At 52.6% G+C, this 12,279-nt stretch overlaps 2 protein-coding genes across 2 annotated transcripts; both read left to right on the top strand.

The window, feature by feature from the left end:
- The first annotated feature begins 1,502 nt into the window (after positions 1 to 1,502).
- On the top strand, positions 1,503 to 2,120 carry LOC147599774 (olfactory receptor 14A16-like). Its single transcript, XM_086753542.1, has one exon. The coding sequence runs from the start codon at positions 1,503 to 1,505 to the stop codon at positions 2,118 to 2,120; it is 618 nt and encodes a 205-aa protein (XP_086609668.1).
- A 4,696-nt stretch (positions 2,121 to 6,816) lies between these two features.
- LOC147599775 (olfactory receptor 14A16-like) lies at positions 6,817 to 7,752 on the top strand. The gene has a single exon (XM_086753543.1). The coding sequence runs from the start codon at positions 6,817 to 6,819 to the stop codon at positions 7,750 to 7,752; it is 936 nt and encodes a 311-aa protein (XP_086609669.1).
- Positions 7,753 to 12,279: the final 4,527 nt, after the last annotated feature.

Consider the following 12,279-nt stretch of genomic DNA (forward strand, 5'->3'; position numbering starts at 1 on the left):
AGCAGGGCTGATGGACAGACCAGCTCTCCGTACCCTGCACTAAGGGGCAATCCCTTTGCCTGTCAGCACCCACAGCGTTTCACTTGGAGCGCAGCAAGAATGCCAAGGATTTCTGCCTCAAAAACACTCCTCAGGGGTGGTGAGGCAACTGGAAAAGAGTAAACAAACCCAAATTCCCACAGCTCTGCTCTGCATTTGGGTGAATCGGGAAGGACAATGCTGAGAAGCTCTTTGGTATCAAAAGTGGATTTAATCTGAGATCACTGTGCTCCTATTTGCCTACTGCTGCAGGGCAGGACTGACACCTTCAGAGCCCAGGGCAGAGCCCCCACCTCCCAGTGGCACCCTCAGCCAGCACCACCTGGCCCTCACTAAAGGAGCCTGCCAAAGACCTTCCAGAACAGGGAGAGGCACTCTGGTGGTTTTCCATGAGAACTGGAATAGGTTTTGGTCAGAGAAGAGTGCCCTGACTTCTCACTGCCTTTTCCTCCTTGTCCAGGTCCCCATGCACAGAGGGAGTCAATGTCCAACGGCAGCTCCATCACCCAGTTCCTCCTCCTGGCATTTGCAGACACACGGGAGCTGCAGCTCTTGCACTTCTGGCTCTTCCTGGGCATCTGCCTGGCTGCCTTCCTGGCCAACGGCCTCATCGTCACTGCCATAGCCTGTGACCACCGCCTGCACACCCCCCTGCACTCCTTCCTCCTCGACCTCTCCCTTCTCAACCTGGGCTGCATCTCCACCACTGTCACCAAAGCCATGGCCAATTACCTCTGGGACACCAGGGCCATCTCCTTCTTGGGATGTTGTGATGGTTTAGCCCAAATCACCACACAGTTTCTCGCTCACTCTCCCCCTCCCCAGGGGGATGGGGGAGAGAATTGGGAAGGAAGGAGAACTCGTGGGTTGAGATGAAGACAATTTACTAAAATAAAAGGGAAAACTACAATAATAACAGAATATAAAGATATTAAAAATATACAAAGTGAACAATATGTGTTTTCTCACCACCCGATGTCCCAATGACCGATACAGCCCGTCCCGAGCAGCGATCACGGAAACAAAACCGAGCAGCAAGCAAAGGAGCAAAAGGGAGCCAGCAAGGTAGAGGGAACGATGCCAGCAAAAACAAGCAGGAAGGATGGATGCCAGGAAGGCAGATACCCACCCTCTCCTGCCCCCACTTATATACTGAGCATGACGTTTATGGCATGGAATACTCTCTTTGGCCAGTTTGGATCAATTATGCTGTCTGTCTTTCTCCCAGCTTCCTGCATCTGCAAATTAGCGAGACTTGGAAAGCAGGACGGTGTCCTTGGTCTCATTCACAACAACTGGTATCATCAGGGTGTTTATGAACATTCTTCACACACAAAATCCAAAACATACCAGCTACTGAGAGGAAAAATTAACTCCATCCCTGCGAAAACCAGGACAGATGTGCTGCACAGATCTTCTTTATATTCTTCTTATTGGGTGCAGAGTCTGCTCTCCTCACCGTCATGGCCTACGACCACTACATTGCCATCTGCAAACCCCTGCACTATGGGACCCTCCTGGGCAGCAGAGCTTGTGTCCACATGGCAGCAGCTGCCTGGGGTGGTGGGCTTTTACACGCTGTCGTGCACACGGCCAATACATTTTCACTGCCATTCTGCCAGGGCAATGCTGTTGACCAGTTCTTCTGTGAAGTGCCCCAGATCCTCAAGCTCTCCTGCTCACACTCCTACCTCAGGGAAATTGGAGTCCTTGTGGTTAGTATTTGTTTATTCTTTGGCTGTTTTGTATTCATTTTTCTGTCCTATGTGCAGATCTTCAGGGCTGTGCTGAGGATCCCCTCTGAGCAGGGAAGGCACAGAGCCTTTTCTATGTGTCTCCCTCACCTAGCCGTGGTCTCCCTGTTTGTCAGCACTGCCATGTTTGCCTACCTGAAGCCTCCCTCTGTCTCCTCTCCACTCCTGGATGTGGTGATGGCAGTTCTGTATTCGGTGGTGCCTCCAGCAGTGAACCCCCTCATCTACAGCATGAGGAACCAGGAGCTCAAGGATGCCCTGAGGAAATTGAAGACTGGATGTTTTTCTGCCATCTTTCCTCCAAATTATTCCCAGCGTATATCATGAAACCCCATTCCTGTCTTTCCTTCTTTATATTTATTTACTATTTTTCCACGTGTGATGGTGTTGTCTACAAATAATTTTTCCTATTAATTCCCTCCTACTTAAGTATCCACTTGTCTGATACGATCCAGAGATTTCGTGTAAATGTGGAGCCAGGCTCACTGTATATTTAAGCAAAATAAATGAAACTGTGGTGACGACTTGTTCTGAGATCCATCCCCAACAGAGTAAGAATGGCACAGAGAGGCCACAGACCTCTAAGGATCTCCTGGAGGGCGGAGGACACAGGGTGCTACTGACATCCCCCTCCACCTCCAGCACGTGTTCGTAGGAGCCTCATGGATCCCCAGAAGGACAAATGGCCCCTGCAGGGGACTCACCGTGGTGATGTCACAGGCTGGGGGCTGCCTGGCTGGGAGCAGCCCTGTGGGAAAGGTCTTGGTGGGCAGGGAGCTGGACAGGAGGCAGCCGTGTGCCCTGGCAGCAAGGGAGGCCACCAGCATCCTGGGCTGTGTGGCCAGGGTCACGGCCAGGAGATGGAGGGAAGGGATTCTCCGGGATACTGCATCTGGATTTCAGGTCCCAGTACAGAAAAGATGCGAGCAGGCTGTAGCAGGTTTAGCCTCCAAGATGGTCAAGGGCTGGAGCACTTTGCCAGTGAGGAGAGGTTGAGGGAGCTGGGTTCGTCCAGCCTGGAGACAGGAAGGTCGTGATCAGAACATGCAGCAGTGTGGCACCGTTCCCAGGAAGACTGAGTCAGGCTTATGTCCATGATACAAGACACAAGGACAAGAGGCCATCGGCTGAAACAAGAGAGGGCCAGGCTGCAGAGAGGGAGAAACACAAAATCACCACAAATGTTTGGATAAAGCCCTGAGCAATCTGGTCTGGCCCTGCTCTGAGCACGGGGTTGGTTGAGATGCCTCCTGAGATCCCTTCCAGCCTGAATGATGCTGTCCTTCCTTCCTCTTCATGTTTTCCAATCAGGGAAAGCTCTCAGGTTCTCCTTGACCACAGAAATCACTCACATCAAGTGCAGGGCTGCTACACAGGTACTCCCAAACAGCCCTGCTCACATCTTCTGCTTCCCTTTCTACTCCTCCCGCACAAGTTCTTCTCTGCTACTGTCCTATCACTCTCCCAAATGAACAGCCTGCTCTGATAATCTTTATCCATTGGCCGTGCATTTCTGGTTTTGTCAACTCCATTGGTATTTCTGAGGTAGCTGCTGTGGTATTTTGCACAGGAGACCCTGCAGGCAGCTCTCACTCAGTACCAACCGTGATGCCTCCTGTGTGGCCTCACCTTTAACCCTGCAGCAGGAAGATCTCATGAAAGCATTTCTTTTTGATGGTAGCAATTATGAACAGAGATGCTTCCTTGCAACAAAATCCTCGAGTAGCTTGGCTGACCAGACCAGGAGACTGTCTAGTCTGCATCGTATGTGGCATTTGCATTGAAGGCCCATTTGATGCTACACCGCTTGAGGTTCTGGGCATTTAAAGGGAGGTGAGATTATCTGTGCAATTTCAAAAGATACCTCACGGAGTCTAACTGGGTCCTTTCTTACTGGGATCATAACAGACCAGCACCTCCTGCTGAAAACCACTCTCTCAGCACCCTTGGATGCAGCCCCTCTGGACCCATGGTCTAACAAGGGTGCCATTTGCTCAAGTAACCCCTGGCTCGATCCCCATCCACCCCTGGCTCTTCCCCTTTCCCATCCAGAGTCCTGCCTCAAAGCTCAAAGGCCTGGGAGAAGTTGCTGGTGCTAACTGGGGCGGAGGGGACACAGAGATCTGTCTGCACCTGCTCTTACTAAATTTAGCAGTGGTCCCACATTATCTCTGCCTCTTCTCTAACTCTTCCTGAAGTACTAACAGCTCCTCTTGGTGCCCTTGAATTCCCTTTGGAGTTCCAGCTGAGTTTGGATAGGAACCATGGCTGTGCTTGGAGGATGCTGTCTCTGAAGACAAGACGTACCAGGCACAGTGTGGAAGTGATTGGTGTGTTCCCTGGCTGTATGGCCATGGGGGTGAGTAACCATCCCAGTGTGATACACTCTGTGTGCACGCAATGTCTGCAGCTGCTGGGAAGAGGAAGGGACTGACCTTGCCTCTGCTACGGCATCTGACGGCCGATGCCTCTGACTGATGGCAGCGCTCAATGCACAAAGTCACCAAATCGCACTCTCTGCGATGCTGTCCAGGGTGTCTGTAACGCACCCACCCCGAATGGGAAATGCCCTTCTGGAGGTCCTGTGCTGTCCCTGCCAGCCCTGCAATCTCACGTGGCTCTGTGGGCCTGGATTTGAACATTATTGGAGTAGAGATGCCTGGAATTCCGGAACACAACGTGGGTGCGGACATGAGAGAACTGCCAGTGTCGTCAGGAAAGATTTAGTAAATCCAACCGGTGGAGAAGAGGAAGAGAGAGACTGAGCTCTCCCTATGGCACATGACTCCATTCTGTCGGATGAACACCTCCATGGGCCACCTTGAGCATCATGAGTAGGGACGGGTTCATTTGCCCCTAATTTGGGCATTAGCTGTCATTTCAGTGGCCAAAGGGAATTCCCCAGAGCCGCAAAGAAGATGCCCCTAGATGTTGTCCTGTCTCTGTGTCAGCCTGCACATATCTTTGATCTGTCACCAAACCAAACAACTGTCACCAGCCATTGGCCTCTGCAGAGCTCACTCCTGGCCTCCATCTCCACTGATTACCATGGAAGCTGGGACAAGGAGCTCACATGCAGGTGCCTCTTTCATCAACACCTGAACTGAGGGAAGAGGAATCCAACCTCCAGTGTGTTTGTGGCAGGTGTGGGAGAGAGCTGAGTCCCCTTCTGACCCCAGGACTACAGTCCCAGAAGGAGATGCCCAAATTGACTCAGGTGAATCAGTAGGAGATGCAACAGAGATGACTCCCCATCACTGTCCGTGTGTCCTGCCTGATGATGGGACAAGAGAAGATGATTCTTAAGCCTCATTATTTCTCTGAAATATGAAATTAAACTACTGGAAGGAAGTGTCCCTCCCCAGGTGCGGGAGCAAAACCCCAGTGGTGGCTGCAGGCTGTTTGGCAGCAGGTTCCCCTGCAGCCCCAGGGACACCTGGAGGGAGCCCCGAGGGGACAGAGAAAGTGCTGCCTTGGGCTGGGCCTCTGCTGCTGGGCTGGGCTGGGCTCCTGGCATGGAGGGAGCTGATGGCAAGCGGGCAGTGCTGCAGAGAGGCAGCTCTGCCCAGGAGCAGCTCCTCTGACAAGCGCAGCAGGGCTGAGGGCTCCGCCTGCAGGCAGCGAGGGGAGAGGAGGGACTTGAGAGAGACATTATTAGCAGTCTGGGCTGGGAGGGCAGCTCAGAGCTCACCTGGGGAGAAATCTTCACAGCCATTGACATGGTAAGTCTTAGGCTGCAGGGCAATGCGGTTGCATTCCTGGAAGTGTCTCCTAGACCTGGCACACAGCAGAGTCAGTAGGACCTATTACGATGACTCTCCTGGCTTTTCTGGCATGGAGCAGGAGGACACACTGCAGAGCAGGGCTTCCCTGCTGCACCATCAGAGTACTGCATGTGATGTCTCTCTTCTTCCAGGAATGACTGCAGGGGTGTGCAGGTGGGTGTGCAGGCAGGGGTGCCCAGGGCTGTCCTTCAGAGCAGGGTCCCTGCACCACACAGGATTTTGTGCTGGGGCAGGGACTCTGCTGTCTGGCAGCATCAGTGTTCCGACTGTCCAAGGATCTCCCCACAGCTCTGCTAGGGGAAGATCTCAGTGGATGTAGTGACCTCCAGCAGGGTAGGACAGGGTCCTTCTGCTCTCAAGAGAGTGCTGCATGGGTCAGGGCTTCTCACAGCTTCAGCTCTACCTCAGGACTTATCCAGTCTCCCATAGTCTCTGTGTGCTACCTAGGATTCCCATGGAGAAGACACCTCGGTGTTAAGGCCATGGAAATGCTGTCGAGCAGCTTTATGGGGCAACTGTAACAACCCCTCTGTGTCCCAGTGTGGGAGGGGAGGAAGGAGATCCTCCTCAGGCACCCTGAGAAAAGGCGAGGAGTCTGTCAATCTGCTCTCTGAACCTGGGTCTCCCTGCTCTCAGCAGTGCCCAGTTTCTTTCCAGGGGAACCCCTGAGTGTGATCATCCTCCAGCTCCAGCCTGCCAGCGCAGGACAGCTGAGACCAGGACTGATGGGCAGAGCCGCTCTCCTCCCTCTGCACTGAGGGACAGTCCCTTTGCCTCTCAGGACCCACAGGATTTCACGTGGAGTGCACGAGAAATGCCAGGGACATCAACTGTCCAAAACCACTCCTAAATGTGGCAGGTGCAACTGGAACAAAATAAACACAAGAAAACCCCCTCAGCTCTGTTCTGCGGTTGGGGAAATTGCGGACAACGATGTCGAAAAGCCCTTTGACAGCACACGAGTACATTTAATTGGAGATCACCCCGCTATCCTAGTTCCCTCTCGCTGCACAGCCAGAGGAATTCCTCAGGGGCCTGTTACAGAGGCCCTCCTCCCGATGGTCCTCTCAGCCAGCAAAGCCCAGAGCTCAGGTGAGGGAGCTGCAGGGCGATCTTCCTGAAAAGAGTCTGAGTGCAGGGTTGCTATGAGACGTGTGATACGCTTTGCTCAGAGAAGTCTGACCTAACACAGGAGTGCCTTTTGCTTCTCAACAGATAGCCATACCCAGAGGGACCAAATGTCGAACTACAGCTCCATCACCCAGTTCCTCCTCCTGGCCTTCGCAGACACGCGGGAGCTGCAGCTCTTGCACTTCTGGCTCTTCCTGGGCATCTACCTGGCTGCCCTCCTGGCCAACGGCCTCATCGTCACTGCCATAGCCTGCGACCACCGCCTCCACACCCCCATGTACTTCTTCCTCCTCAACCTGTCTTTACTTGACTTGGGGTCCATTTCTGCTACTGTCCCCAAAGCCATGGCCAATTCCTTGTGGGACACTAGAGCCATCTGCTACTTGGGATGTGCTTCCCAGCTCTTTCTGTTTACCTTCTTGCTTGGAGCAGAGTGTGGTCTTCTCACTGTCATGGCCTATGATCGCTACGTTGCCATCTGCAAACCCCTGCACTTCGGGAGCCTCCTGGGCAGCAGAGCTTGTGTCCACATGGCAGCAGCTGCCTGGGGCAGTGGGTTTCTTAACGCTGTCCTGCACACAGTCAACACCTTTTCACTGCCACTCTGCCAGGGCAATGCTGTGGACCAGTTCTTCTGTGAAATCCCCCAGATCCTCAAGCTCTCCTGCTCACACTACTACCTCAGGGAAGTTGGGCTTCTTGGTGTTAGTCTTTGTTTAGTGCTTGGCTGTTTTGTGTTCATTGTTGTGTCCTATGTGCAGATCTTCAGGGCCGTGCTGAGGATCCCCTCTGAGCAGGGATGGCACAAAGCCTTTTCCACGTGCCTCCCTCACCTGGCCGTGGTCTCCCTGCTTATCGGCACTGGCATGTTTGCCTACCTGAAGCCTCCCTCCATCTCCTCCCCATCCCTGGATCTGCTCGTGGCAGTTGTATACGCATTGGTACCTCCAGCAGTGAACCCCCTCATCTACAGCATGAGGAACAGGGAAATCAAGGATTCCCTGAAGAACCTGATTCTAAAAGTAATATTTCAGCAGCAATAAGCTGCCCATCTCGCCCCACAATTTTTCTTTTATCTATCTCAGGCTACTTTTGTTCTTTGGGCATTGTACTGGTTATAATTATGTTTGTTCTGAAATGTTTCCTCCTGTTTCTCAAGAAAATATACTCGGTCTTTCTGGCCCAAAGGTCTTCTGTAAATGAGTTGATCACTAAGCTAACGCCAGCCTCCTTAATGACATGTCTGCAAAACAAGCGGATTTCCTCAGTGCAGTGTGTGAAGGTTGAGCTCTTCTTTCCAAACCGGTGTGCAGAATACACTCAGGGAATTGCAGGCTAAAAGGCCGCCCTGCTGCTGTGCTTGGGTGCTGCATTGACTTACCGGGACAAAGACACGGGTGGAAGCGTAAGGGGTCGGGACTGGACTGATCTTTCACTTTACTGCGTGCAGAATGCCTCTGGGGATCCTGAACAAGGAAGTAAAGGCACCTGCTTGAGGCTCTGTCACATAGGACAGGGCTGGTCAGAGATGCTCGACCTTCTGAGAGGGGATCTGAACTCACCAGGAGAGCAGAGTGCATCTCTGGGTCACTGGGTGCCTTGGGGTGGAATGTGAATGGAGGTTTAGAAAACTTCCACAAAAAGTGGGGTCACCCAAAGGAAAAGGGCTAAACTGAAGAATGCACAGAGCTCACCAGGGCAGAAATGCTCACAGCCCTCAGCACGTTGAGTCTCTGACTGCAGAGCAATGCAGATGAGGTCCTGGAAGAGTCTCCTAGACCTGACACACGTCACAGCTTATAAGACCTGTCAGTATGGCTCTCCTGGCTTTTCTGATGTGGAGGAGAAATTGATGCTCCAGAGTTGGGACTGCTTGCTGCACCATCAGAGGGACAGGGCACGATGGGTCCCTCATCCCAGGGATGGCTGCAGGAGTGTGCAGGCGGGTGTGCAGGCAGGGGTGCCCAGGGCTGTCCTTCAGAGCAGGGTCCCTGCAGCCCGGGGGCTGTGTGCTGGGGCAGGGACTCTGTCACGGTCAGCACTCAGCCTGCCGGGGGAGCTCCCAGCGCTGCTGTGGGGAGAAGCTGTGGGTGGAAGGAGCCACCCTCAGCAGGGCAGGACAAGGTCTTTCTGCTTTCAGTCAAGCACTGCATGGCCCAGGGCTGCTCACAGCTCCAGATCACCCCCCAGGGCATTCCCAAGGGGATGTTTCAAGAGGAATGTCCAGGCAGGGGCTACCTGGAAGAGAAGGTGCTTCCCTTAATCTTCAGTTTCATGATGTGGCCGGGGGGGGGGGGGGGGGGAGCGGTAAAGGGAAAAGGAGCTGCTGCAGTGGCCGGTTCTTCATTCTCCCAGTCCCTGCTTTTGCCTTATGCAAGTTGGGTGGCATGACAAGAGCAAAGACTGAGCCAAAAAAGTCATTGAGCACCTGAGTCTTCTCCATGTCCCGGGTAACAAGATCACTCATTTCCTTTCGGAGGGGGCCTACATTCTCCTTGGACCTGCTTTTGTCCCCGACATACCTATAGAAGCTTTTCTTGTTGCCCTTGATATCTCTGGCCAGATTCAATTCCGTCAGGGCTTTAGCCTGCCTCACCCGATCCCTGGCCATTCGCACAGCCTCTCTGTAATCCTCCCAGGTTACCTGTCCTCACTTCCACCCTCTGGAGGCTTTTTTCTTGATTTTCCAGGAGCTCCTTGTTCATCCACGCAGGCCTCTTGGCATTTTTACCTGACTTACTCTTCATTGAAATGCATCGCTCTTGAGATTGGAGGAGGTGCTCCTCGAATATCAACCACCTGTCCTGGGCCCCTCTTCCCTCCAGGGCTGTATCCCATTGCACTTTACCCATCAGGTCCCTGAAGAGGCCAAAGTCTGCCCTCCTGAAGTCCAGGCCAGAGAGCTTGCTGCGCAGCCTCCTCAAAATCTTTCTAGGGTTTTCAACACCATTCCTCAGCATATCCTTGCCTCAGTGTTAGGACATTACTGTTTCGATGGATGGATGAGTAGATGAGTAAAAAAACAGTCGACGGCCATGCCTTTTCAAATGTCCATTAGTTCATTTAGTCCATGACCTTGGCTCCATGTGTTGCAATGGTCATTCAGGACAGGTAAGATGGTGTGGTGTATTGGATGTTTGGTGGCGAAACCAAATCAAGTTGGATCACCACTGCAATGTCTGGTTCCTTACAGGTTCATCCTCCACTTTCTTTGGGTGGCTCCTGCTGTAGTACAACTATGACATCATACAGCTATGGTATGATGCCGCTACAGAATACTGCAACACTATAATGGGTTATTTTCACCCTAGATTTTATCTCCTTGCAGTGCTGGGGGCATGAAAAGACAGAGACCAGTGTCTTCCTGTGTCTTCCTCATCAGTTCCCTCACATCACTGGGAGGTGTTGCACTCCTGAACACATAATCTTCATAACTAAAATTCACCTGTTCTCCACAGATGTCTGTAGTACAGCTATGTATGTTTATTGATGGTTTTCTAGACAGTCTTTAGTGCTCAAAAAGAGGAGCACACACTAACTGAACGCTTTCCAAAAATCACACTTGGTAGCAAGATTAACCTGAAATAAACCGTACATATTAGGACAAAATTCAGCTCTGAATGCACTGAAAAAGCAGTGATGACCCCCTCTCATTGCATCCTTTTTTACCATCACTTGCTCAGGTTTTGAGAAGACAAGAAATGAAGAAGGGTGAGATTTTTGGTTCCAATGATGGAATTATCACCTTCAGCCTGAGCTGAATCCCTTCTCCTTGGGCAACACTGCAAGGCACAGGCTGAGATGTTTTGGTATGTGGGCAGATGTCTGATATCACGATAGCAACGTGAACAATTGCATGATGCTACAGGTAAGGGCAAGGAGCACTTATTTCATGGATTTCCTGCCCAAGGTAGAAAATAGAGCAGCAACCATCTCAGACACTCCAAAGGAGGGTACAGAATAAGAAAAGCATTGCCACTGGGGAAGGGATGGCCAGGTGTGGGCGGTAAACCCAGCAAACATCTAAGCCCCTACCCAGTCCTTGCTCACTCCACGCAACAGCAGGATGGGGGAGAGACTCAGAAAGGTAAAAGTGAAAATACTCATTGGTTGAAATAAAGAAAATTTTAAAAGTAAGGCAAAGCTGCACATGCAAGTAAAGTACAGGAGGAGTAAATTCCCTGCTTCCCACCGGCAGGCAGACGTTCAGCCGTCTCCAGGAAAGCCGGGCTCTATCACGCACAGCAGTTACTTGGGAAGACAAACACCATAACTTGGAATGTCTCCTCTTCCTCCTTCTTCCCTCAGCACTTATGCTGAGCACAGTTTCCCATGGTGTGGAATGTCCCGTTGGTTGGTTGGGGTCAGCTGTCCCAGCTGTGTCCCCTCCCAACCTCTTGTGCACCCCCAGCCTACGCGCTGGTGTGGCAGCGGGAGCGTCGTAGTTCAGCCCCGATTGGCACCAGAATATGCAGTCTCTCTCTCACTCCCCCCCACCCTCCAAGAGAATAGGGGGAGATAATATAAGGAAAAACGGCTCGAGGTTTGAGGTGCAGCCAGGGAGAAATCCTTAAAGTTACCATCACGGGCAAAGCAGACTCCACATGGGGAAAACTATTCATTTATTACTAAAACCAGCAGGAGAATGAGACAGAGAACAAGATAAGCTCCATCCACCCCTCCCTCTTCCCAAGCTTAACATTATCTCTACCACCTTCCGCCCCCGAGCGGCACAGGGGGGAAGAGGGAATGGGGGTTGCGGTCAGTTCATCACGCGTTGTTTTACGCTGCTGCTTCATGGTCGGGGGAAGAACTCCTCACATTCCTCCCCTGTTCCATCCTGGGGTCCCACCCATACGCCACAGTCCTTCCTGAAACTGCTCCGGCATGGGTCATCTCTTCCACGGAGTGCAGTCTCTCCAGAACGGCTGCCCCAGCGGGCCCTCCACGGGCCACAGCTGCCTTCAGGCATCCACCTCTGCCAGTGTGGGGTCCTTCACGGACTCCAAGTGGATCTCTGCTCCTCCGTGGACCTCCATGGGCTGCAGGGGGACAACCTGCTCCACCATGGTTGTCACCACAGGGTGCAGGGGAATCTTGGCCAGGAGCCGCATTACTCCTCCCCCTCCTTCTTCACTGACCTTGGCGTCTGCAGCCGTTCGTCTCACAAGAAAAGTTCTTCACAACAGGCTGGCAGACGCCTCTCAATCTCTTCACATCATCCGGCTCATCTCCTCTGCACTTCTTGGAGCTGGGCCGGGCCAAATCAGGCCCAGTCGGGCACCTGGCGAGAGGCCAGAGGGTGAGGCCTGCAAGGCCCATGAGGCCTGCACCTCTCCCTGTGTGCCTCTGCCCCCACTCAGCTTCTTCACATCTTCTCTTCTCTCTTTTTTTTTTGTTTTCCCCTTCTTAAATACGTTATCACAGAGGCGTTATCACGGAGCATTCTGCTACCAATCGGCTTGGCCTTGGCCAGCAGCAGGTCCGCCCTAGGCCCGGCCGAGTCCACTGAACAAAAAGGAGCAACTTCTAGCAGTTTTCACAGAAGCTGCCACCTTAGGCCCCGCCTC

This window comes from Chlamydotis macqueenii, chromosome 8 (genome assembly GCF_036417535.1).
Source record: "Chlamydotis macqueenii isolate bChlMac1 chromosome 8, bChlMac1.mat, whole genome shotgun sequence".
NCBI lineage: Eukaryota > Metazoa > Chordata > Aves > Otidiformes > Otididae > Chlamydotis > Chlamydotis macqueenii.